Raw genomic sequence first — 26,814 nt, forward strand, 5'->3', positions numbered from 1 at the left:
AAGAAGGAGGGGGTCGAAAACAGAGTTGCGTGGGGTATCTTGCGTCTGGTGCCTTGCAGCTCCTCCACTAACTTTTGCTACCAAAAACCGCGTCGCAGCGCCGCCACTATTCCGGCGCGGATTATCTGCGACCGGGCACCAGCCACAGAACAGCCACACCACCTGCCCTGCTGACTCACGCGCTCAGGCCGCGATCAACGGCAACTTCCATCGACGACCCCGGTCGGCCCTGCCTTACACAGAGCCTTGGCGCCTACCGAATTCGGCAGGCAGCCCTCGCGTGACGGCCAATACGCGCTAGACTTGCCCTGGAGATCACTCGCCGGGCTATTTTACCCTACATTCTGCCGCCCCTCACCGCGTCGCAGCCAGCCTCTCACGGGACTCGTGCGCAGCTTACAAGACCGCTCTGGTGCCCTCCAAACCTTCCTTCCTTCCTCTCACTTCTTTTGCGCCAAACTTCCGCACGCCGCCTTTCTTCTGTCTATAACTTGGACGCTCCCACACATCGCTCGGTTTTTCTTCATCTTACCACTCCCATCCATCACCATTACCCATCCCCATCATCCACTATCTCCATCGCGCCTCACCTTCTCGCCATCATCCACCTTCATCTTTGTCGCTCTTAGTGACTTTACTATATCGTCGCATGCTCACTGTCCTGTCTTGATCAAGACAGGTCTTTGTATCCTTCACGAACTCTATCATTGCTAAACTACTAAACATACAGTATGGGTCTTAACTACTACGCCTCGTCGCCAACTGTGGTCCTGCCGCCCCAACAACCGCAGGACTACTTCCCGCATCACCAAAGCGCCGCTGCACCAATGGGTAATTTCCGCCCCAAATACCCTACTCCGCCTTCGCTCAACTATCTAGCCGCCGTTTCCAATGCCACCGCTGGGCGCAAACGATCCATTGCCGACGTCGACGACCCGGAGGAGAACCTACCCGTCGGATCAATTGTCACTCAATCGCCTTCAAAGCCGAAGCCCGAGCCTGTGTACGGTCCAGGGATGACGCTCATCTACCCTGGAGAGCCTGGCTACACCATGGCAGCCGAGTCGCAATCGGGCACCTGGTACGAAGAGAAGGTCGAGAAAGAAGAGAAGGCTGAAGCTGAAGCTCGCCCTATCGCCGTATCGCGCAAGTCAGTCCGCATGAGCCCAACTGCCAATGTCGAAATCACTCCCCTCAACGAGATGGATGCCCAGAAGACCGAAGAGCTCATCGACGACAAAGGCAACACCGTCAACACGCTCATCGCATCTCTCGGAGTAGGCTGGAAGAACGTCATGACCAACCCCAACCTACGCGACGCGGCACGCGCATACTCCCGCGTGATTGAGCGTCATTTCGACTTCACCGACGTCCTGGTGATGCTGGAAAAGGAATCACTCAACGCGTATCTCGTACGCGCTAAGCAACACGGTGTCCAGGGCTACTGGTTATTCTCGGACAACCTTCAGTGGTGCCAGCTCGTTGGCTGGTCACTAGAGCGAACTGTTAGCAACCTCATGTTCGGCTCAACTCCTCGTGTTGAGGGTGAGCGCATCAATGCTCGCCAGTTGACGCCGTCGCCTGCCTCTACACCCATTTCCCAGCCAGTCGCCGACGCCCCTATGGCGACTGCAGACACCGACGCGATGGAGATGTGACGTGTCTCAACCCATCTCTTCTCTTCCTTCCTGTTTCCTTACCCCACGAACGGCAACAAAACACGCCTCAGTTATCATTTCGGCTGCATTGATTTACGGTTTTCGATGTGGGTTTCTTCTTCGGCGAATCGGCGTTGACGGTGGAATCGGATGGCTCACCGGAAGTGACTCTATCTGACATGTACTATATTATTATGATGCTTATGCTGCGATGCTTGATCAAAGACACTCGATCGCATCTGCTAGTACGTGCCGCTAAACTTAACAGGCAAGAACTCAATGAAACTACGATTATCATTTACATCACCTCCACTTCCTGAGAACTGCTGTTGTTGAACGCGCATCCGGTGACTTCCAAGTGGCCACGGACCGGTCCTCGGGTCTTCCTTCACGCGCAAGCTGACGTGCTTTACCGACGCCCCGAGGCACGCAATTTCCTTGACTCTATTTTCAGTAGATCCTCGCTCGTTAAACACGATCAAACATGCTGCCGCGGTGACGAAAGAGCATTGAGAAGGCTCTGCCCCGAGCTCTGCCGCACTACCGCTCCTCAGCAACGCGAACATGTCGCGCGCACGACGCGGCGTCGCGTTTCCCGGACAGCACCTTTTCCCAATCTGTTCATGACTCGTGCAGACGGTGCGCCTGAGTCGAGACCGCTGTTCTCTCAACAGCTTCGCTGATGGTTATTTTCGCTGTCACACACCCTGATGGTGCTGTTTCACAGCCCTGGAGGCTGCTGGGCGCGCTGCTTCTCGGGAAGACAGCTTCCGTTAGTTCCGAGGTGCGCGACACCCGACGAAAACGAACCTTCCTCGCACCCGCGTCGCGTCGCGTCTACGTCTTGGATACGATGACTATTATCATTGATCTCACGCTCCTACACGCGTGCGGTAGTCGTCCATTCACCGTAGTCCATCCACACGGATTGGCGACATAGAACCGAATTAGCATACGGACTTTGGCCCCCAATGTGGCGCGGGGCGCCTTGCAGGAGGCTCAGAGTAAGCCTCAACCCATCAGGATGTGCGGCCGGTATACTTGGCAAAAACCAGGCGGCACTGCTGATAGGTGGGCTCGTACCAGCGAGGGTGCGATATCTCGCATGGTACTACGCGCTTCTTTGATCTCTTTTGCGTTGTCTACTTGGACCGGATCCAACATTTTTTGCTCATGGGCTTCGCAATGCCTGATTCAATTTGGCGGTTATTGCCTTCTAGGATACGCTCAACGATACACCCCGAATGGAGATCCGATAGCAATCTCGAGATGCAGGTACCGCTTACAGCCCAAACTGACCGGAATGGAAAACCTCTCGGGAGCTTGCAGCTACCACAAAGCATTCGCGCGAAGGCAGCATCGATACTTGGGTTGCGCAAGCGTGCAGTGGAGAAACATCTAGGGTCTCGCTTCACTGGATGGCGGTTTGGCGTGCTCAACTTCGCGATTTTAGCTTCAGTGGTCTTTCTCATTAACTTCGTGGCCATGGCATCAGGTCTGGCTGCCACCTCTGGCGCCAAGGGTGTCTTCTTCGATGGCGATTGCGATCACGTTAAAAGGCTGAACACCGGGCTCCATCTTGGCATCAACATCTTGAGTACGATCCTGTTGGCTGGGAGCAACTATACAATGCAGTGTTTATCTGCACCAACGCGAAGCGAAGTCGATTCTGCCCACAGTCGCAAGCCTAGTGTATACCTCGATGTGGGTGTACCTGGCATACGCAATCTCGGACATATCAGCCGGCGTAGAGCTGTGCTGTGGGCAGCATTGGGACTATCATCCTTGCCGTTGCATCTTTTGTAAGGCATTGACTGATCCTAGCGTTTTAGTAACTTACATCTATCAGTTACAATTCTGCGGTGTTTGGTTCGATATCGTCCAACAGTTACTGGGTGTTCTCCGTCGGGCGAGCATTTCTGGACGGAGAAAATTGCACGAATTGCACAGAACAATCCCCGCAGCTCCGTACCAGTTTCATAGGTGGACCAAATAGGCAGACCAGGCTCATTGCCAGTCCTGGCGAAATCCCATCCGTACTTGAATCCCTCTGGGAGAAAGCACGCGCGGGCAACCTTGAAAAGCTTGAGCCCAACAGATGCATTGACGAATATGCCACTAGCATACAATCCAACCATCGAAATCTGCTTTTAGTATCCGACGATAGCTTCTTTCCTCCATCAACGGAGAACAAGTTTATTAATGGCTCACACATTTATTGGGCTGCGGGTTTTGATGCATACACTGCGTCGGATTCCGGGTTTGCTAGCAATGCATACCACTGGATGTGTTCCGCGTCGCACGACCTACTCAATCCATGTTCAGTCAGGGTACAGGATGTCAAGAAGCAAGAATCTTGGCAGGTTGGATGGCTTTGCGACGATGAAGGGCTTTGCGACCTGTCACGTACGCCAGTGGAGTACTGTCTAAGTGAGCCGGCTCAAACCCACTGCAAGCTCCACTTCGAGCCTACTATTACGACTGTCATTACGATTCTCAATCTCTGTGAGTTCAGATCTCGTTCTCTACGCCTACACAGACGCAGCAGCGTAAAGGACACGCTCGTCGATCAACCATTCGAGATCGAATCAACTCTAACTCTTTTACAGTCAAAGCATGTCTAATGTTCTATGTTGTATTTTTTGTGCACGACGAGCCGCTTATGACAATGGGTGACGCCGTCGTCTCGTTCCTGGAAAACGAAGACGTTACAACGAAGGACATGTGTTTGTCTACACTAGCAGACTTTCGACACCACAGAGGATATCAGGCAGGACCAAGACAATGGCGGGACGGGCGTTATCACTGGAAAGATGTGACCAGCATCACCCGCAGAATTGTTGTTGTAGCTGTGTAGGTCACGCCGCTAAACCAAATATATCGTTGGTAGTTTGCTTACATTACCGATCAGGTTTTTACTTGCCCTAGCTATAGTCGGTTTCCTACTTAAGATGGGAATCGAATATCTACCCACGGGGGCTACCTTTGATCAATTTTCATTTGGTATGTATGATTTGTTTATCATGTGAAATTAAGCACGGTGCTGATTGCCTTTAGGCGCTGTGGATCCTCGTACAGCCATCAGTTATATGCCACCGGATTTGATTACCAACGTTGTCATCGCCAACACGCCCCAACTAGCTCTGTCGTTTCTGTACTTCAGCTATAATGCTCTCTTTACCGCCATGCTAATGGGCTACGAATGGGTGTCTTATTCTGGCAAGCGCAAAGGCCTCCGTGTAACTCATCAACCTGCTGGTGCTCAACGGTCGACATACTTCCTCCAGCTACCCTATCGTTTCGGTATACCTCTCATGGTGCTGAGTGGCACATTACACTGGCTGGTTTCGCAAAGCATCTTCCTGATCGCCATCGACTTTTACGACCCATTTGGGAAACCGGGCACTGGGTCTGATGCATCGAACATGCCATTCGATTACAAGACTCTGGGCTACTCGCCGCCGGCAATCATATCAGTGATAGTGTTGGGTGGACTAATGGTCATCAGCATAGTTGCTTTCGGGTACACACCATACAAGCGTGGAATGCCAATTGTGGGCAGCTGCAGTATGGCCATCAGCGCAGCTTGTCATCCGACAGAACAGGTTGGCAGTGGTGAGAACATTGCCGAGAAGAAACTGCAGTGGGGCGTTGTCAGTACTGGTGCTGATGGACTGGGTCATTGCGCTTTCTCGGCAGAAGATGTGGGAGCAGTCGTTGAAGGCAAGATGTACGGTGGGCATTCGCTATAGATGACAAGGACAATGCTTTCCCAATTGTGAGGCATGTCCATGGCCACGGGAATTTGCGCTATATTGCTTGCGTACCCAACCAATGCAGTCATACGTAAGAAGTAGCATCTTATGACCAGAGCAGGGCGCTGGCAAAAACGGAAGGAATAAGCCTGAAAGAAAATGTTTACGTAGGACGAGCCATGCCCATTGGCTGATCCTTCCCCCGCACAGCAAAGAACATTCGTGCCGGCATAGCCACGCCTCGAACTGCGCCTATCAAGTTATCTCACCAAGGCGACCCAGGTAACTCGCCTCCAACCGTGTACAAGGTGCTGTGCAGGGGTAATCCGACACGTGCAGCGGTCTGGCAATATACGTTTGCCACCACGGCTGCCTGGCGATGATGTCGACAGAGAACAACAATGCCAAATCTATAGAAGGGCTTGATGCGCAGCTCGCCTTTACATCACGGCTACACATGAGAGCTTCGCAGTAAATCAAAAAGAAGTCAACATGCCATTATGCAGTCTTTGCCAGTCGTTGGACGTCCTCGACATCCCTAAGCTACCACCCGATTACAAAATCCATACTGTTACTCGACGCGACTACCCATGCCTAGTCCAAATCAGTAGCCAACCTCTCAGGGACCTCTGGAAGAACAAGCAAGACTGTCCACAGGATCAAGAACCTGTCGGACTACCCTTCCACCAATCTATCGAAGACCTCGAAAACGCCGCTGCCGATGGCTGCGCAATTTGCAAGACCGTACAGCGCGATGTCGCGCAGTTTCAGTCCGACTTCAGTGGGGCGAAGAAGGAACCTGGGATTCGTGCCGAGCGTGGCGGAGGACCGGATTGGAAGATGTGTCTGGTTAGGGGTGTGAATGATACCGGAGGTTTCATGGTGGTGTCGGTCGATGCAAAGTATTGGTTTCAGGTTTGGGTGGTTGCTGCTGTGGGATTATGTGCTGATTGTAAGTATCAAAGAGACTCGGTGAAGCTATTTCTTCGACTAACGGCGTTGTAGACGGCGATCCGTTGGCCGCTGTCGTTCGAGGTCGCAAGACACTCTCCTCATCGCCGCATACACTTGCACATGCCCTGAACTGGGTACGCGATTGCGACAAACAACGGACGGATCGGCGCTGTCATGTCGATGCGGCACCTCTTCCATCTCGTGTCTTGGATATACGAGACTCGACGCCGCACAAAGTAGCTCTTTATGAGCCCATCGAAGGAGAACTGGGACGATATGCAGCACTGAGTTATGTCTGGGGCGAGTCAAGCCCGTTCGCAACCACACGTGCCAATATCGAAGCCAACAAGAGGGGTATCGATACCGACCAGCTCCCAAAGACGTTTCAGGACGCCATCCTCATAGCCAGAGAAATGGGAATCGGCTATCTATGGATCGACTCCCTCTGGTAAGCCAACCCTCCCCATTCTACTCAGAACACCAAACACTAACAACCCCAGTATCTGTCAAGACGACTCAGAAGACTGGTCGCGCGAAACATCGCGCATGGCCTCTGTCTACTCAAACGCCTACATCATGCTCTCCGCAACCGGTTCTCCCTCCTCTACATCCGGTCTCTCCATTTTCTCTCCCAGCCGCCCAGTACCCAACTACTCCCCATTCGAATACACGACCACAGACGGTATCAAAGGAATCCTCCACGCCTTCTCCTCCTCCCGCGAAACAGCCGCAAAGCCCTCCTGGGCCGGAAACAACGCACTGCTAAAGACCGAACCACTCAGCCAACGCGGCTGGGCGTTGCAAGAACGCTGGCTCGCACCGCGTGTGCTACATTTCGGCACGGAGCAGATATTCTTCGAGTGCTACTGTTCTTTCCTGAGCGAGCACGGTTTCTACCTACCAGGGCGAGTGGATACTCTTTTCCCAACTACTTCCCGTACATTCCCATCGCACACCCACCCTTCCTCCCCGGATAAACCTATCCCAGATAAAGACAACCCCACGCTACATTGGCACGCAGTCCTCGACGCCTACTCCCGCCGTTCTCTAACCAAACCTTCGGATAAACTGCCCGCTCTCTCTGGCCTCGCACGCACTTACGCTTCCTTGCTCCCTTCCCCAACCACCTACCTCGCGGGACACTGGTCCGGAACCCTACTTCATGACCTAATCTGGCAAGCCTGCGGCACGACAACCTCACCAGCAATATACCGCGCACCAAGTTGGTCCTGGGCCGCCATCGACGGGCCGTTCGGCCTCTTCAGCCCGAATTCGGGTGTGGGGTGGGACAAAGGGGAATGGACGGCTTTAGCCAAAATCCACGCTACGAGTATTACATTGAAGAGCGCCCAGAATCCTTTCGGTGAGGTAACAGACGGGTATATAGACATCAGCGCGCCGCTGGAACGCTTGTACCCTGCGGCCGAACAGAGAGAAGGAGAGGGCGATGTTTTTCCGAATCGGCAGAAGGGTGCTGTGGCTCAGACGAAGGAGAAGTTGGAGGGGGACATGGAGCCTAAGTATACTTGTTTTGACACGCAGACTCACACGGAGAGGGCGAGGGGGAGGGAGTTGTGGGCTGCGGTACTGTGGAAGCATGTAAGGCCGGAGGAGATGGAGAGAGATGTGAGTTATCATGCGATTATTGTGGCGAGAGTGGAGGGCAGGGAGGGGAATGTGTATGAGAGGTTGGGTAAAGTTCCTTTTTCAGCAAAGGATTTGGGGGTGTGTGAGTGGACTATCTGGTGCAATCGGTTTTAACTAGGGCTTTTCCTTGCCCGCCGCGCAAATACGATGAGATTTGGCCATGCCTCTCTGATCTCTTCGTCCCACCATTGCTTTGGACAGACACGTTCCAGCATCTCCAGATCGCCTTCTTCGTAGGGTGTGATGTACTCTTCCCAATCGTCTTCTTTGATCTCATCACACGTCCTGGCTAAGTTGTACAGTGTAAGCATTGCGATTAATCTGCCAATGCGCTCAAGAACGTGTTCTTCTGCGGTTTTAGGCTGGATACTTGACGTTGCTTGGTCGTAAACATCGCCGTCTTCTTCCAAGGGCCTGATTATGATTTCTCGAGCTAAGGATATCTCAGTCAACGTGGGCGAGCTGTTCACGGCGTAAGGGAGGATGGCTGGGGAGGGTGCTGTGTCATCGATGCATGCTGCTTGCTCTTCGGGAGTGGAGAAGGCGTGGTAGCGTGGAGTTCTGTGTTCTGGGGCTAGGCGGTCTCGCGGATTGCGCATGGTGCGTCGAGAGGAGGCAGACATGGAAGCAAGATGTTTGGTACTTCTGGCAGTAGCAAGAAACAGAAGTAGAGGGTGAACGAGTGACAGGCAAAGCGAAAGAAAGATGCGATACTATGATGGTGCTGTTTGAGTATTCAATTATGTGCGATCGCTGTTTGTATGCGCTTCACTATATTTTACTTGACATAGGCCCATCGTCCGTGGCCAGAATGTCGCATAGCCAGTCCGCTGCTTTGTCTGCCATAGGTTTAGGAAAAGCGTGTTCTACACCCTCGAATAACACGTCCTCGAAGGTGATGTCAAGACTTGGGTCTTCTGCTAGTACCTGTTTGAAGATCTTGTAGAATGGCTCACCAGCGGAGTAGGGAACAAGCTTATCTGCCTGTCCACTGAGGTTCAGGATGCGCTTGCCTTGAAGTCTCTCCTTCATCAGAGCCTTCATTCTAGATAGTTGCTCTTGATCGGGTTGGGTGTCGTTTCCTAGCGGATTGAACATGCCCGGTAGCAGTAGACCGGCAGGATCATACTGGGCGATGGCGTCCTGCAGCGCTTGTGGGAAGTCGGGGGATCCGAGGAATGCGCTTCCGGGTGGTGTTGTTTCCGTGTATGTCTTTCTCTTGGATAGGCGCGCGCGGTCAGTCAGCAAGCGCGTATAGTCTGGACAGCCGATGCCAACTACGCCAGCGGTGATGCGGGGGTCGCCTAGCAAGCAGTGCCATGTCGCGTGTCCACCCAACGAGATTCCAAGGGCAAAGTGTTGTTCGATCTTGGGACTATCTTTGGCGGTGAAAATGTAGGATTCGAGATGGTTGATGAGCTGGGATGTGTCGGTCGCGGTGCCGTGGAAGCATCCAAACATGTCTTGGGCATGCGTCTCGTTTCCTTCCCTCCAGGCTTGATTGTGCAAATCGTCCACCTTGCGCGATCCGTGATTACGTTGGTCGAATGCAGCGGCGATTAAACCTTTGGGGTTCTTGCCGGCCCGGCCGTCTTGTATGCGCTTGTTCCAGGTGGAGATGACCCGTCTGGCTATGGGAGCCATGGTCTCTTTCGTCTGCAATCGCGGATTGAGGAGCCATAGGCAGGCGACTGACGATGGGGAAGGAGGGAGTTGGTCGAGGCCATGGACATCGACGAGGATGCCGGCGATTGTGATGGTGCGGGAGGAGACGGGGAGGTCGGACGAGTTCTGCGTCCCGTGGAGGGGATTCGTAGTCGCTGCCATGTTGGCTGGTGGGGCCTAAGAATAGTGAGGATAGCGATATAGGGTTGAGCGATTAGCAAGACCAGAGGAAGAATATGGAGTTATTCGTCTGGTGTATCTCGGAACATGGGCATGCGGAGGGGCAGGGGATCGCCGACCGAGGCTGCCGTCGACGGCAGAACTACATCATCGTGTGACAAGCTTCACAGGCGGCACTGGGCGATGTGCTGGCCATGGCATGTGGATGCATGGCGCGATTATACAGCGGTACAAGGCGTCTTTCCATTGTGCACATGTGTGGTGAGTTCGGTATGCTTGTACTGATTGGGAGTACAGTGCGGGGTGCAGCCACGCCGCAGAGAGACGGCGGCGACATCGTTGAGTCTCTCTCGCAGAGAAGCGGGCGTTGCATGTGAATGCGATATTACCAATATGGAGAAGGCGATATTTGACGCGTTCTGCAGGGCGCTGCATCGTACATGTCTGTGGTGTGGAGCCTCGACGCGGTGCAGGCGGTCAGCCAGGCGGAGAGGGCCCCTGACGCCAAAACCTTGTTGTATTAGCGCAACCAGACAGTTCACGCCCGGGGAAAGCACCTGGGAGATTACTCGAACCGCGCAGGGACCCAGCACGACGTACACTGATCACCTGCGCCGCGTGTCTCTTTCTCTCGCCTGTTCATGACCTAGACCTGTCACTGCGAGTATACTGCCACTCCACCTGGGGTAGCATTCCATCAATCCATCGTGACGAGTGACGGCAGCAGCACGTTTCCTGGCTACCATGGCTGTATAACGCCCTAGAAGCCGAGCAACCACACCCCCACGCGACCTCGCCGTGAGAAGACACCCACCGACACTTTCTGCCTCTTCTGTGTCGTTACGTTACCATGGTTGGCTCCAGCAAGACCGGGGGCTCGCCCACGACGCGCAGCCCTCGCTCGCGATCGCCTGCAGTATCAGGAAGGACAGACGAGTCCGGCCGACTGCTATCGCCGCTTAGCCTGGGACAGCCCAGGAATGAGACACAAGACATACACAACCCCTCGCCCTCAGACGGCGCCCCCAAGATCATGCGCTCTGCCCCAACCGGCTCGCCCATCTCCAGCAAGGAAGCCGGCGAGTTCCCTTTCCATGCCCCAGCGAACGCCAACGGGGGTAGCATCCCCGTGCCTGTCGAAGCCGCTGAAGTCCCTCTCCGCGCCCCGAAGCCCTCCTCGCACATGTCCAATGGGTCCACCAGCTCCTACTACCCGCCCTTTGCGCCCATGTCCCGACACCCTACCGAGGGCGAACTCTCCGACGCACCCCGAGAACGCAAGAGCGTCCAGTTCGCTCGCTCCGCTACATTCACATCCGATCCGCCCGCCGCCAACTCGCGCCAGCAGTCATGGGAGGTCGAAGACGGCGAAGGAAAGGGCAAGGAGCGGAGTGGACAGAGCTCGTCGCTCATGGGCAAGCTGAGGGCACTGGCAGCACCGATGCAGGGACACGGCAGGAGCCTGAGTGCATTGGGAGGAACCTCAGGCCATGAAGGCTCACCCCACGGCCAGCTTTCGCCCACCTCCGAGCACGAAGAGCCGCGATTCGAGGGACACGACAGCGAGGCCGATGCTGATGGCGAGTCTAGCGCTGGCGAGGGTGCTTCAAGAAGACCGAGACAAAAGAGGCGGAAGAGCAGCCGCCGTTGGTTCGACGGCGAGGGCGAAGGCACCCAAACGGCCCCTACCACGCCCAAGCAGACAACAGGCGGCTTCTTCTCGCGTGACTCACCCACCATGACGCCTACCTCGACCCGCCCGGGCTTCCTACGCCGCTCCACCATGGATGACATACCCGAGAACGAGCGTCAGGGTTACTCAGAAGACGAGGGTCGCTCGCGCATCGCAAAAGAGAGCGCATGGACACGCGGACTACACAGTGCGAGGGGACTTTCGTATGGAGGTTTGCGAAGACACGACCCCAACGGCGAGGAAGAGGGTCACCAGAATCGTCCTACCGGCAACTTGCGAAGCTTGACTACTTTCAGAGGTGCTGCGGGAGACACACAGCCCTCACCATGGCGGATGCGTAGCGAGCGGACGTCAAGTTTGAGCGCGCAGAAGTGGAAGTCCATCAAGAACAGCCTCAAGCTTCTCGGCAACCGACAAAAGGCCGAACGCCAAATCGACCACGCAAAGTCGGCTGAGCTGATGGCTGAGTTGCTTGCTGGTGCACCCGCAGCCTTGTTCTTTGCCAGTATGTTCCAACGCGATGAGCACGGCCACAGGCGTATTCCCGTCCTTCTCGAGCAGCTCAAGGTTACCATCACCGACACAGACCGCCCCGCAAAGAAGGAGGGCGATCGGCATACTGCTTTGCGCATAGAGCTGGAATACGGCAGTGGCCTGACCAGGATGAAGTGGGTTGTTTACAGGAGTGTTGCCGATTTTGCCAACCTGCATCTCAAGTTCAAAGTTCAGGAGAAGCAGGACGCTTTCCGTAGTCGCCCGGCTAACCGTATGCGAGAACTAAAAGACAAGACATCCAAAGACGGCGAGGCTGAGAAGGAAGAAGAGAAAGAAGATCCACGCACAAAACTCCCACGCTTCCCCAGAAGTGTGTTACCCTATCTCCGAGGTCTTCGAGGCTACGGCATCCTTGATGACGAAGGTGAGGAAGAGGAGGAAGAGGCTGCAGCAGGAGCCAGCGGACCAGACGGCGATGCAAGCGCTACCGAACGCCCCAACAGACCCAAGCGAGGCAAGTCCTCATTCTTAGGTCGCAGACAGTCAAGCGTAAGTGGTTCTCAAGCTCAGGGTGCTGTCGGTGCCCTTGTAGCGAGACAGGGCAGTTTTGCCGGTGCCGCCGGTCAGCCCCTACAGGCGAAACAGAATCATCATGAACGCCAACGGAAGAAGTTGGAACAATATCTGCGAGGTCTCATGACCTACCTCATCTTCCGTCCCGACAGCAACCGCCTGTGCAAGTTCCTCGAGCTGTCTGCTCTGGGTGTCCGCCTAGCGGCTGAGGGCGGCTACCATGGCAAGGAAGGCTACATGATGATCAAATCCTCCAAAGGTGTTGACAACAGGAAAGGCTGGACCAAGCTCGCCATGATGAATCGACACTGGCCCAAGTGGTTCCTAGTGAGACACAGCTATGTTGTTTGTGTAGACTCGCCTGAGGAGATGAACGTCTACGATGTCTTCTTGGTCGATGCCGACTTCCATCTAGATACCAAATCTGCCAGGATACGAGATAAGAAAGCCAGAGATCTTGCAAGCGAAGCAAAAGCGTCTGCGACAGGTCATCACCAGCTCAAGCTCGTTAACGCGGAACGCAAGATGAAGCTCCTTGCTCGTAACGAGCGGATGCTGCATCAGTTCGAGGAGTCCATCAACTTCATGTCACAAAACACATTATGGTCACAACGCCAGCGGTTCGACAGTTTCGCTCCAGTGCGCAAGAAGATCTATGCTCAATGGCTTGTAGACGGTCGCGACTACATGTGGAATGTGTCACGAGCTATCAGCATGGCGCGCGACGTCATCTACATTCACGACTGGTGGCTCAGCCCAGAGCTTTACTTGCGTCGCCCAGCTGCTATCAGTCAGAAGTGGAGACTTGATAGACTCCTCCAACGCAAAGCACAGGAAGGTGTCAAGATCTTTGTGATTATGTATCGCAACATCGGTGCTGCTATTCCTATCGACTCTGAGTACTCCAAGTTCTCTCTGCTTGATCTACATCCAAACATCTTCGTCCAACGATCGCCAAACCAAATCCGCCAGAACACATTCTTCTGGTCTCATCACGAGAAGATTTGCGTAATCGACCACACTGTAGCCTTCTGTGGAGGGGTTGACCTGTGCTTTGGTCGTTGGGATACACCACAACACGTCGTCGTTGACGACAAGCCCACGGGTTTCGAGCTCGACGATACACCCAAGGACGCTGACCACTGCCAGCTATGGCCGGGTAAGGACTACTCCAACCCCCGTGTACAAGACTTCTTCGCTCTCGACAAACCCTACGAGGAGATGTACGACCGCTCGAGAGTCCCGAGGATGCCGTGGCACGACGTTGGAATGCAGATCGTGGGTCAACCCGCTCGTGATTTGACCCGTCATTTCGTACAACGATGGAACTACCTCCTTCGCCAGCGCAAGCCTTCGCGACCGACACCCTTCCTCCTTCCTCCGCCTGACTTCAACCCCGCGGATATAGAAGCTCTTGGGCTCGATGGAACTTGCGAAGTACAAATCCTACGTTCCGCCTGTGCCTGGTCTCTGGGTACACCTAACAAGGTCGAGCACAGTATCATGAACGCGTACGTGCAGATGATTGCCACATCCGAGCATTTCGTGTACATCGAGAACCAGTTCTACATCAGTAGCGGCGAAGTGCTGGGAACGAAGATTGAGAACAAGATCAACGATGCGATTGTCGACCGCATCAAGCGTGCTCATGCCAACGATGAAGACTGGAGAGCGTGCATCATGCTTCCGTTGATGCCTGGATACCAGAACACCGTCGATGAACAAGAAGGCAGCAGTGTCCGTCTTATCATGACATGTCAGTACCACAGTATCTGCCGTGGTGAAGGCTCCATTTTCGGACGCTTGCGAGCTGCTGGCATCGAGCCCGAAGATTACATCAACTTCTACGCACTCCGATCGTGGGGCGAGGTTGGCCCGAACAAGATGTTGGTTACAGAGCAGTTGTACATCCATGCGAAGATCATGGTAGTCGATGACCGAGTTGCCATCATCGGGTCTGCAAACATCAACGAGCGTTCTATGTTGGGATCACGAGACTCTGAAATCGCTGCCGTCATCCGCGATACTGAGCTACTTGATTCGTATATGGGTGGCCAGCCATACAAGGTGGGCAAGTTCCCGCATACGTTGCGTATGCGTCTCATGCGGGAGCATTTGGGTGTCGATGTTGACTGCATCTCTGAGGAGGAGATGCTCAGCCAGATGTCTGATGATGCCGATAGCGTCGGTTTCCAGACAGAGTCCTCTGGTCCAGGATCCCCAACGGCTCAGCGCGCGACTGAACAGAAGCTGGAAGAGAACAACTACAAGATGCAGGATGAGCTCATCCAGAAGGCAGAAAAGCTACACAGCTTCAACCATGACTTCGACTGGGCGCAGGACCAAAATCCTCATCTGCAAAGTACCAAGAAGCCATCGGCGGATTCTCGTGTGCAACACAACACGGCGCATACCAAAGATGTTCGTGGCGAGGGCGCTGACCATATGCTGGAAGCCGAGCAGTTACGACCGATCATAACGCAAGCCAGAGATTCCTACATCGACGAGCATGGTCATGAGAAACTCGTTACAGATGTCGCTGCTGAAGGTGCTGCAGCTATACCCAGGAAGAGTGCGACACTCAAGACGCGCAAGCGCAGTGGTACCACCGGCACCAGGGCCAGCAACGTCAGCGCACAGACTGACGGAACTGGCTATGCTGGCCTCCCACCTCCTAAGCTACCTCGCATGGACACGTTCAAGCTAGGTTTGACACAGCTCAGCCAGTTGCCTGCGTTGCCAATTTCGGATGACACAGACATCGGCGGCCCGCCTGCTCTACAACGTACCTTTAGCCAGGGTTCCTCTTCCGTCATCAACCCTCTTCTCTCGGAAATGCGTCGACCTGTCGTGACCGAGGACTGCATGCGCGATCCTATCAACGACACCTTCTTCCTCGACACTTGGCATCAAATTGCAGAGAACAACACCAAGCTCTTCCGCCAGGTCTTCCGCTGCATGCCAGACAACGAAGTCCGAACATGGAAGGAGTACCAAGAGTACGCTGCATTCTCGGAACGTTTCACCAAATCTCAGGGTGGAGACAAGAGCCAAATGCACAAGCAGCAGGATGCCCCGGGTACGACTGGACCGCCCGGCACTGGTCTCACGAGCAAGTTCACCTCGACTGCTGGTACTGTCGGCAAGCAGGTTGGCGCTCTAGGCGAGAAGCTCACGGAGAAGATGACGAACAACTCGGACAGAGTCAACGGCGAGAACGTCCATGGAACAACCCACCACTCGAGCATGGGCGGTGTAGAGCAGTGGGCCGATGACCAAGAGAAGCGCGTACAATCCCAAAGCCCGCCTCCCCCCGCCACACGCGGCCTACACCTCGACACCGCATCCGGCACAACGCTGAACGAGAAGCTAGCTCCCGAGCCCGCCGACGACGCGGTAGTCTCTCCCATGAATCCCGCTCCCCCAGAGAAGACCTTCACCTTCCCGGCTCCACCACCCGTCCCCAACGACAGCGCACACACCGACTTCGCATCGCACTCGCAAAACCCACCTCCAACATCCCACTCCAACCGCGAACGCTCCCAACGCGTCACCATCTCTGAACCGCCCATTCACCCTAACGCACTCCCTCAGAACCAGAACTCAAACAACACGCCCAACCGCTCGAATACCAAGCGCTCCCGTCGCCGCGCTACGACGAAATCGTCGAACAGGCAGTTCAACGCTACAGACGCGGATATCATGCTAGACAAAGAGGATGCGAAGCGGCTGTTGGAATTGGTCCAGGGCCACATCGTGCTTTGGCCATATGATTGGTTGGAGAGTGAGGAGAGAGGTGGCGGATGGCTATATAATGTCGATCAGATTGCGCCGTTGGAGATTTAGTAAGTCGACTCTCTTTCTCTACTTTTGTATCATCTCGTACTAACAGTTCCTGCAGTAATTAATCTCCAGACGCATTCGCTGTAGGGCTTGCGCAGGAGCGGCATGAATGCCGTGATATACCATGGCGAGTCGTAGAGCTTGCATATTGGAGTTTAGGATCATGGCCCCCCACTTTTGTCGCGTCTCTCTCGTTGTCGTTCCATTTGTCGAGTTTTCTGTCATTGTGGGTGCATTGTTGGAGTGGATAGTGGGTGGGAAAGAAAGCATTACACTGGCGTTTTCCGCGTCGCGCATTGGCACTTCGCTATTGCATATACAAGTCTTTCTCTCGTCGTTGGTACATTTCTCCTTTTGTTGCTGTGTTTCCTTTCCTTTACCATTACATCCGTGTAGAAGTGGGCTGTTCTGTATATTGTTTCGTTTGACTTGGTTAGTAATATAGTAATACATATAGACACGGTTCCACCTCATCGATGGAAAATTTTGACATTTCTGCAGCCTATATCAAGAAAGCAATACGCAAAGGGTGGTGATCCAAGGTGTTCAGCCTTTCCCTTGATGGAGGTGGTTCCAAGATTGTATCCTGATCAACTTTGCCACATTCCTAGTTGTCCTTGTCTTCTAGCTGAGTGCCAGGGTAGCCTTTTTTGTTTTCCAAGTACATGCGAGAGCGCTGTACACTATCCAATCCACCCCTCACTCATCTCAAGCCAACGGCAAAACGAGCATCTCATCATCCAACTACCCAAAGCCCTCCAATCCCTTCAACTACTCCGCTACGCCCACTTGACGCTCAGGTGAATCAACCGCCACTCCTGAGCTTCCTCTTGGACTTGACTTTATCCTCCTCCTCCATCGCAGACGCTTGGCGCGTTTTACGTACAGAAGGCTGCTTAGCCGGTTCGGGAGCCGCTTTGGACTTTGCTGGCGCTTTAGCCTTTGGGGCAGGCTTAGCTAAAGCCGTTGCAGGTGCGGTAGGGACGTTGGCAGCTTTCTTCGCCTGTCGTGTCAGTGGAGGCGTAAATCCAAACTTGTTCTTGGCGTGTGCTGCGGCTTTGGGGGCGACACTGCGAGCTGGGGTGGTGGTGGCGCGAGATCTGGTTTGGCGGATGGTATGGCCACCGAGTATCAGAGGCTTGTTCTTGAGCTTGAGTTTCTTGGGTGGTGGGGGTGTGTCGCTGTCTACTTCATCGCTGTCGTCGGCAGACGCTTCGATGGTTTCTCGTGCATCTTCGAAATCATCGTCGTCGTCTTCAACTCCATGTTTAGAGTCGCCATTCTCCTCATGAGCATCATAGTCGCCTTCAGGCTCGTCCAAGATGCTCTGCTTGGTGGTCCTTCTAAGGGGCCTCGGGGGTGTGGGCACGTCAATTTCTGGGCTAGGTCCTTTAGTATCAATCTTCGGTTCTGGGAATAGTACCGATAGCTCATACTCTTCCTGTTCCTTAGACTTGGTCTTTTCCCCCTCCTTGGGCGAAGTATTGCGTTTCCTTGTAGTACGAGTAGCGGGAGTTTTCTTCGCCCGTGCGGCTTTCGCTTGAGCAACCCTAGGCTTTGATGCAGGACGTTTGGGTGCCTTGGTAGTGGTATCAGGGACGCCCAAGTCTCCAAAGAGATCAACAGAGTCAGCGTCACTGACTGGAACAGTTTGCGAGTCTGCAGGAGCTGACATGCTCGACATGAGTTCGCCTAAAGCATTCGACTTGTGGGATGGGAATAGCTTGCGTGATATAGGCTTTGCTTTTGACGGGTGCTCTCTGTACCGGATCTGAGTGAGGTCCCGAAGTTCACGTTTCGAAACTGACGGTCTCGACATTGGAGTACCTAGGACGATCTCAGCGGCGGGTGTTTGCTTGCTAGGTGTGACCGGCTTCTCGACGTCGCTGTAATGCTCTTCCATGTCGGCACTGTCGCCTCCCTGGTCAGATTGAGCACTGATGATGGCATCATCAGACTCAACTACGATGGGTGCTTTTGCAGATGACCCGGTATGTTTCAATGCACCTCCACGTTTGGTCGATAGAGTCGGTTCTTCGTTGGTAGTATCCACATGAGTAGCCTCTTTCTTCGACTTGGCCGCAGCACGTCTGCCCTTAGCTGGCGGTGGCGTAGATTCATCTTCCTGGTCTGTGGGAGCTTTGCTAGGCTTCTTGTTTGCAGCTTTGATAGCACGTGCCTTAGCAAGGGAAGCGACATTAGCCTTCCGCTTTTTCTTGGCTGGACCGTCTGAATCACTTTCGGAAACGCTCGCTGTGTTCTTGGACGCTTTCGATCGCTTGTGGGAGTGAACGGACTGAGTTTCTGGTTCAGATACTGCCCTTGTAGAACCAAGGTCTTCGGTAGTATCCAGATTGTGGGCAAACGATACATCTTCCATCCGATCTTCTTCGGGAATCGCTACCACACTGGTACTGTCATCGACGTCGGGTACAGTGGTTTTGTCGTCAACCGTAGTACTCGGCTCTACGTCGGATGGGGCCGGAGGCTTGGACAGCCTATGAGCCAGTTTCGCCGCAGTTGCGTTCTCTTCATCCGCGGGCACTTCAGCAGGCGAGATTTGTGATTTCTCATGACGTACTTCGTCTTCAGATGGGAACGGCAGGGGCGGTAAGGCCACATTGCTTTCCAACTGCAGCTCCGGCGTCGGACCCGCAAATAATGGACTTGCTTGTACCGATGCCTCTCCGGCTGCGATCTCCGAAGGTTTGCTAATCGATGGATCGCTATGATCACGATTCTTTGATGGCAAAGGCTCGGAGAGAACGCTAGGCAGTGAGTCGGCGGCCGCATCCCGCAACTGCGCTTGCCATGGCCCTTCGACATCCTCTTGCACACGCGAGAGTGCTTCAAGCGACTCTGGGCTTAGCGAGTCACGCTCAATGACAATGGAAGAATCTGGCAGAACGGAACTTGTAAGCCCAGACCTGAATTTTGGCTCCTGATCAGCTTTCTGGTGTGTCGGAGAGTCTCGCACTTCAGGTAGCGCTTCTGCCGGCAATCGCAGAGGTTCGGTAGCAGGTTCAATCTGCATCGCGGAGCCGTCATCGAGCTGCTCTTCATTATCCAAACGATCTTTCTGCGTCTGGATCCGACTTAATGCTTCCAAAGCACTTTGAATAGCTTCCTCATCGTATTCACCACCCGGATTATGCGGCGTCTGTTGCACTTCAACTGAAGTTACGTGCGATTTTGGCTGCATCGATACGCCCGTCGGTGGCTTTCTAGAAGCTGTGTCGACCTGTGAAGAGTTTTCCGGGTTTGAATTGTACACTGCGAGGCTGTCATGTCTTGAAGAAGCCGGTGCAAGGGTGATCGTTGCTGCCTCCGCAGCCTTCTCATCTTCTGAGCCAGAACAAGATTGCAACTCGGAAAGCATGTTACCTTCAGCATCATGGAGGACTGGTATAGGGTAAGTTTCAACAGGCTCCTCTTTGGCAGCCACGTCATCTTGCATCTGAGGGCCGATGTTCAAGCGCTCGGTTTCAGCAACGATGGTGAGGTCGTCGATATCCATGAGATCCGGGGCTTCGACATGCTTCTCATCAATCGCTGGCAGACCAGATTCTACTTTCTCGGTAACATGTGGAAGTATGTTCGCATGCGAAGCTGTCTTTTCGCGTACCGGGCTAAGCTTGGAGGCTGGCGACGTAGGGTGTGTATGTTCCGCGCTCGTCTTGGATTCTGTGGGAACGATTGCGGTTCCATCAGACAGTGGGGCTTTGCTCGGCTTTTTGACAGGAGTTTCGGGTTGAGTGGTCGGCGAATCTACCTTCTCAGAGAGATTTGGGGGTTCGCGCTCGATGAGGCCCGCATCCTGACCTTGGTCATGCAAGCACTCAGTATCGGCGCCTGTGGTAACATCAACCTCTTCCTCGCCCTGGTTCTTGTTTGACAGCTCACTAGCGTTCACCTCGTTGGTTTTATCGCTCGGCCAATCGAAACTCTCAATATCCTGCAGACCGTCTTCCCAAGCATCCGTATGCGAACTATACGCGTAGTAATCCGGTAGGCATTGCTGGCTTTCGATGCGACCATCCGTGTGCACGTGTTGCGCGTCGTTCGTGTAACCCAGCTCTCCCAAGGACCAAGGAGCTACCACCTCAACCTCCAACATCTCGTAACCAACCAGCTCTCCATACAAGTCGGGCCCATAAGCGGTACAAGAGGGCAGGTTCGGGTCGTCAAAGCGTGCGGGAGGCTTGATCGGATCGTATTCGAAATCCATGTCGTGGGCGGGGGAGTAGATATGCATGTCTCTTGTCTAAGCAAACTGATCAAAAAAAGGCAATCGTGCAAACGGTCTTTTGTTGACGTGTAGCTCTTTGCTCTTCGGCGCGTCCAAAGGCGGCGATTGGTGGAGGTAGAGACCGGCGCACGTATCCGCTATTCTTTCATGACCAATTGATACCCGCGTGCACGAGTATCTCTCAAGTGGTGAGGGGATGGGGTTGAGAGGGCGCCGCTGCAGGTTGGTGAAGTAGTTGAGTCTTGGAGCCGTGCGTAGTCGCGGGTTCTAGCTCGCTTCTCGATAAGGTCCTGGTAAGTGAAAGGGCCGTAGCGAAAAGGACTAGTGAAGAGCACAAAGGTTACATGCTTGTAAGTGATGCAGTAAAGTGTTACTGGAATCTGTTAACCGTAATCTGTTAACCGTAATCTGTTAACTGTAATTTGTTAACCGTAATCTGATAACCGTAATCTGCAAACAGTAATCTACAAACCGTAATGTTGGTAGGGTAACGTTAGTAGGGTGATTTTAGTAGAGTAATTTTAGAAGGGTAATGTTAGTAGAGTAATGTTAGTAGAGTAATGCTGGTAGAGTAACGTTTGACGTGAACTACTAAGTTCAACTCACGGCTGAGTGTGTCGGTCCCTACTAACAATACCCCACTTTTTTTTCTCACCGTAAACTTCACCGCAGAAAGCTTAAACTCATGTACGAATGTATTATAACGCATAAAGATCCAGTTGCTGGTGGGTATCATGTTCAAGCCGCCAGCTCTTCACCAGTTCTCCAATCCTTGCTAAGCCAAATCTGATAGTGTGTGCGAAATGAAGCGCCAAAAAGCGTAGGTCGTATAGGAAGTCGCGGAGGTCTCGTCGATTAAGTCAAGGTTCGTCATATGGGTATCGCATTGCTGATAGCATTGCCCGTGTCCACGGGTAAAGCCAGTACACTGCTGCAGTCAGTATCAAGTTCGAAAATGCGTCCAGGAAACTTACCTCTTTCCAGCATCAGTTGCGCAACAGCAGCAGAGAAGCGATGCTGGCCAACAGAAGATCTGGGAAACATGAGCGGATTGTCGCGCGTATGTGGGGTATCTAGGGAAGCCGTACAGCCATGCCGACCGTGACTACGAAGCCAATAGTAGGCCCAATGACCTTGCAATGACATGGGTTCTGATCTCTGTTTGTGGGTGTTAGAAATGGCATAAACATTCAGATCGCGAGTTACCTACGTTCCGCACTGGATGCACAGCGGAAGAGGCACGAAGTCGCACATGTTGACAAGAGGAGGATGACAGAGACGCTACGAATGGATTCGCTTGTTTGGGAATACGAGATGCGGTGCTGCAAGTCGCTGAAGGGATGCAGTGGACAATAAAGATGTTGGAAGTAGGAAGGCTGACAGGAAGTCGCGATGCTTGTTGTCGCGCTAGTGTCGTCATCGGGCTTCGATTCGCGATCGCCGGGAGACACGCGTCAGCCGCAATGCGCTTCTTCAATTCGATCCTCTGCATTCACCAACAAGGCTTGCCCTGAACCTGACCTAGCCAATGTAGCTATCTACAAAATGCGTTTTCGCGAACCTGATTTCGGAGTATGTTCCTGACCAGTAGATGGCAGCTGTCTGGTACCTGCCAGCCTGCTCGAAGGCCAGAGATGACGACGCAGATTCCCAGTAAATACCGCCTCCTACTACGTGACAGAGTCCACTATACTGCTTGCGTCTTCGGTTATATTCCAAGAGTCGCTGCGAACGCGTCAAATGAAGGAATACAATCTGAGACGTTGTTTGTCGCGAATTGGGATATTAGGCGGACAGTCGCTAACACCGCAATCAGCCATCAGTCCTCCATCTCTTCCCGTATCAGCTCCACCTCGACAGTCCTTTGGCCCTCTTGGATCTTGCCCTTCAGTCCATCGTTGTATTTGTCAAAGCAGAGTCTCCATAGGCCCGGCTCGCCTTCACTCTCAACGGCGATAAAGCCCTCCCAGTTCTCAAAGGTGTAGCGCTTCTCTCCGTTTGAGCCGACGCGGGCGTCGAAAGGCCCAGCCTGCCCCTCCTCCGCGTCAACGCGTAGTCCATGGCTGAACTGGAAGATGTCGGATTCGGTATCCAGATAGATCCAATTGAGCTGCGGCGGGTTATCTGAGATGGTAGATACGATGCCTTCGTAATCTTTCTTTGGGAAAGGAAGATAGTAGCCGGTGAAAGGGTGATGCGCTGGCCCTTCGTATGTTGATAGCTGGACGTATAACCTGCCGCCGCATAGTACGATTCGACTGTTCTTGAACAACTCCTTGCGATCCTCCGGCGTTCTCATGGTCGCTCGACATCGCATGTGACATTTCTCGCCTTTCCAGTCGTCGTCCTCCTCTTCAGCCTCTTTCTTTGCGTTTTCTGTTTGACTTTGCAGGGTCAGAACGGATGTTGCGGTCATAGGGACCGTTCCCACGAGAGCCAGGAGGCCGAACACCATTTTTTCAGTCTTTTGATACGGAGACGGTACGTTGGGATACTTTCAAGGTTGCGTTTAGGTACAAAGTGTAACATGTGCTAACTGGTGAGGTAGCACATGCGGTGCGTCGGAAACCATACATCACGACGCGACAAAAAGCAATGGATCACAATCGCACTTCATGCATCTCGCGTAAAAGGCCATGACGAAAGTCAAGGCGATCATCATGTGGCTGCATGAGCAAAGCTACAAAGCCAATCAAGCAGTAGTGCGCGGCTAACTTCCGGTACCCGCTCCACTTAGTTCCAGATGATCGACAGATCAATAGTGAATGCCGGTGCCAATGACGAACAACAAGCCTCATATGGCTGATCCTTGGAACGCATGAGTTGTGAGTCCACTTTGGGAGAGAGGCTATAACCTCATTGAGGAATTCTAATCGAAGCTACAGCATTAGCCGGTTGCTTTACTCATCTCCTGCATTAGATCTGTGAGCAAGCTCGAGGCACAGGCAATACCATAGCCAATTCAGCACTCATACTCGCGAAGATCACCTCGCCGACCCGTCGATCGATGATGTACCTGCGGCTGATAGATGCGGGAGCTTCGGACATGTCCGTCCAGCACCTCCGATCGAGAAGTTTATCAACCGAGACTTGCTCGCATAACTCATCGGAATCTACTCCTTCAAACCCTCCCTATCAACACTCTGAGTTCTGGCGTGGTCAGCACAACTCCCGCATCGCAGGAAAGCGAAGATACCTCATTTGACTATACCTCCACCGCACCCCCAACTCACACCACCACAAACACCGGATTCCGAAGTCGCACCAGAATCTGAATTCAAGATGGCGGACGCAACCAAGAAGTACGCCAGTCGCGTCTTCGATACCTCCTGTCGTACCATTTCTGACATATCTACAGCCTCACCGACACCGCCAACAATGCCACCGGCGGCCGCGACGGCGGACCTGGTGACACCCTTGGCAAACTAGGCAGCGCCACCAGCGCTGTAGCACCGAAGAACAAGAACAAGAAGAAGAAGGGTGGCAATGGCGACAACGAAGGGGACGACGAAGAGACCACCGAGGGTTTCGGTCTCGACAATGGATCTGATGTGAAGGGTAGCTTGAAGGTGCACATCAAGTTAGACCTAGAAGCGGATATCAAGGTCTACGCGAGGATTAGGGGAGATATCGCGATTGGTATCTTGTAAGATAGAATAGCCCTAAAATCTGAAGATCATGTTGTGTGTCAAGTCCTAGGTCGTGACAGTTAAGCATTGATCTTTTTCTCGAATCGTTTTCGGAAGTAATCTGAGATGTTTGTTGCTCCATGTCATGTGTTCAAGCTATTGGAAAGGTGACATAAGTGAATCTGTGATGCTGAGTTGCTGAAGGGCGTAGTCTCTGGATGTGAGATGGATGCCCCGATCTACTTGACCTTTCCCGCCTCGGCTAGAAGCGCTGGACCCTGAACGTCAGGCTGCATACCAAAAATATGCTGAGAGTCATCCACCATGTCGCCAAACAATGCGCCGGCCGCTACCCCACGCCTTTCCAGAGTTCCAACAGTCGCTACATCGATTATTCTGCTCACGGCGCGACTTCCACAAGCTCTCGAGGGTTCCGCGACGCGTACAAGTGCGGAAAGCGTATGGGAAGAAAGGCAACATGGCGGGGTATGAAGACTGGTCGCAACAGCAATTGATTGCGAGAATACAAGAATTAGAGAAGCAGGTTGGAGGGAGTACCCAAGGCGCGACTGAAGAGGAGTCCCCGCTGCCTACGAACGAACAGACATCACCACCTCCAGACTCGCCAAAGTCATTAGCCTTTCGCAGAGCCAACAAGCCGCCACCGAAGGCGTTCGATGCCTCGAGATACAGCACGCGGTTGATCGCACTGAAATTTGCATATCTGGGGCAAAAGTACAATGGATTTGAGCATCACAATAACAACACCACGCCATTACCTACAATCGAGGAAGAAGTCTGGAAGGCGCTGATCAAGACGCGGCTGATAAGTCCTATACCTACGGAAGGTGACGAGAGAAGATATGAAAGGATCGATAGAAAGACCTTTGCGAGATGGGATAGGGAAGGCGCGGACGTAAGCTGGGATGGCTGCGAATACTCCAAGTGTGGAAGAACAGATCGGGGTGTCAGTGCTTTTGGGCAGGTCATTGGGGTGAGGGTTAGAAGTAACAAGCCCAAACCTGTAGAAAAGATGGGAGGCGAGGAGGAAGTGGACAACGAAGAATCATTGCCTTCTTCAAACGATACCCAGACCATCACATCAAAGCCGTTCAACGATCTCACCGACGAACTACCATACATCCAGCTTTTAAACCGCGTCCTTCCTCCCGACATTCGCGTTTACGCGTGGTGCCCCAATCCACCAGAAGACTTTAGCGCACGCTTCTCCTGTAAAGAACGGCGATACAAGTACTTCTTCACCAACCCTTGCTTCGCACCCGTACCCGGCTCCTCTGGTCTATACAAACCCAGCGCATACGGTGCCACCACGGCAGATGACCAAGAAACGATGCGCGAAGGCTGGCTCGACATTGACGCCATGCGAAAAGGGTGCAAAGAGCTAATCGGCCTCCACGACTTCCGCAACTTCTGCAAAATCGACGCGAGCAAACAGCTAACCAACTTCCAACGGCGAATCTACCACGCTGACATCGAGGAAGTATCTCCACTATCTCTCCCAGGATTCCTATCACACCCCGCTCTTTCCGCTCCATCTCTGTCAAAGAACGGAGAGCAACCAAAACTATACTCCTTCACCCTCCATGGCTCCGCATTCCTCTGGCACCAAGTCCGCTCTCTAGTCTCTATCCTCTTCCTCATCGGCCAAGGTCTCGAATCTCCCTCGCTGGTCCCCCAACTCCTCGACATCACCGCCAACCCCACACGGCCCAAATACGAAATGGCATCCGACGCCCCACTCGTCCTTTGGGACTGCATCTTCCCCCACGCCTCGGAAGTGCAAACCTCTGAAGAACGCGAACGAGGCTATGAAGACCGCCTAGAATGGGTATACATCGGCGACGAAGGCGGCAGCGAGCCCAAAGCCAGAGGAACAGGCAAAGGCGGCGGCCCCAGCACGATTGGACGCGGGAAATGGGGTCGCGGCGGTGTCATCGATGATGTATGGGAGATGTGGCGGGGGAACAAGGTCGATGAGACGCTTTCGGCGCTTTTGTTGGATAAGATTGCGGGCTTGGGACAGTCGACGCTGGATGCTGAGGTACCCGTTGAGCAGCAGAGTATTGGGATAGCGAGGGGCGGGCCGCGGTTGTTTGATGGAGGGGATGTCGGGAAGGCGAAGGGAAATTATATGCCGTTGCTGCAGAGGGAGAGGCAGGAGTCTGTTGAGGTGGTCAATGAGCGGTATAGAGTGAGGAGGGGTATTGATGCTCGCGTTAAAACGTCAGACGATGATGGGGATGAGTAGATTACTGAAGGCGCGAGATAGAATCGGGTTTACTCGTCCGATACGACACCACAGTCGGAATATGTCTGGTCGAGCAAAAGAGAAACTTCATTGGGTATCATGATTTGTTGCTGCATCTTCCAATCTTTGGCCACGGTAATCCATCCTTCAATCCCCCTTCGCCTTTTTTCACCTTAACCCCAATATCCCAAAGTCCACCATCCC

The 26,814-nt window shown here is 53.5% G+C and overlaps 7 protein-coding genes across 7 annotated transcripts; 4 read left to right on the plus strand and 3 right to left on the minus strand.

Moving 5' to 3' along the window:
• Positions 1-827: 827 nt before the first annotated feature.
• On the plus strand, positions 828-1,658 carry J4E83_003774 (uncharacterized protein; the record flags this gene model as incomplete). Its single annotated transcript, XM_049330707.1, has 1 exon — positions 828-1,658. The coding sequence occupies one exon, from the start codon at positions 828-830 to the stop codon at positions 1,656-1,658; it is 831 nt and encodes a 276-aa protein (XP_049190124.1).
• Positions 1,659-4,843: 3,185 nt separating this feature from the next.
• Positions 4,844-7,418, plus strand: J4E83_003775 (uncharacterized protein; the record flags this gene model as incomplete). The annotated part of the gene is made up of 5 exons (XM_049330708.1): positions 4,844-5,393; positions 6,012-6,269; positions 6,419-6,815; positions 6,868-7,276; positions 7,389-7,418. 5 exons carry the CDS (start codon positions 4,844-4,846, stop codon positions 7,416-7,418), a joined length of 1,644 nt encoding a protein of 547 aa, XP_049190125.1.
• Positions 7,419-8,785: 1,367 nt separating this feature from the next.
• Positions 8,786-9,841, minus strand: J4E83_003776 (uncharacterized protein; the record flags this gene model as incomplete). The annotated part of the gene is made up of 1 exon (XM_049330709.1): positions 8,786-9,841. The coding sequence occupies one exon, from the start codon at positions 9,839-9,841 to the stop codon at positions 8,786-8,788; it is 1,056 nt and encodes a 351-aa protein (XP_049190126.1).
• An 868-nt stretch (positions 9,842-10,709) lies between these two features.
• J4E83_003777 (uncharacterized protein) lies at positions 10,710-16,466 on the plus strand (the record flags this gene model as incomplete). Its single annotated transcript, XM_049330710.1, has 1 exon — positions 10,710-16,466. The coding sequence occupies one exon, from the start codon at positions 10,710-10,712 to the stop codon at positions 16,464-16,466; it is 5,757 nt and encodes a 1,918-aa protein (XP_049190127.1).
• Positions 16,467-17,268: 802 nt separating this feature from the next.
• J4E83_003778 (uncharacterized protein) lies at positions 17,269-20,691 on the minus strand (the record flags this gene model as incomplete). The annotated part of the gene is made up of 1 exon (XM_049330711.1): positions 17,269-20,691. The coding sequence occupies one exon, from the start codon at positions 20,689-20,691 to the stop codon at positions 17,269-17,271; it is 3,423 nt and encodes a 1,140-aa protein (XP_049190128.1).
• A 1,840-nt stretch (positions 20,692-22,531) lies between these two features.
• Positions 22,532-23,167, minus strand: J4E83_003779 (uncharacterized protein; the record flags this gene model as incomplete). Its single annotated transcript, XM_049330712.1, has 1 exon — positions 22,532-23,167. One exon carries the CDS (start codon positions 23,165-23,167, stop codon positions 22,532-22,534), a length of 636 nt encoding a protein of 211 aa, XP_049190129.1.
• An 827-nt stretch (positions 23,168-23,994) lies between these two features.
• Positions 23,995-26,610, plus strand: J4E83_003780 (uncharacterized protein; the record flags this gene model as incomplete). The annotated part of the gene is made up of 3 exons (XM_049330713.1): positions 23,995-24,014; positions 24,071-24,351; positions 24,608-26,610. The coding sequence occupies 3 exons, from the start codon at positions 23,995-23,997 to the stop codon at positions 26,608-26,610; spliced, it is 2,304 nt and encodes a 767-aa protein (XP_049190130.1).
• Between the last annotated feature and the right edge of the window lie 204 nt (positions 26,611-26,814).

The sequence above is a fragment of the Alternaria metachromatica genome (assembly GCF_023757995.1).
Source record: "Alternaria metachromatica strain BMP 0045 chromosome Unknown scaffold_6, whole genome shotgun sequence".
In the NCBI taxonomy this organism is placed as follows: Eukaryota; Fungi; Ascomycota; class Dothideomycetes; order Pleosporales; family Pleosporaceae; genus Alternaria; species Alternaria metachromatica.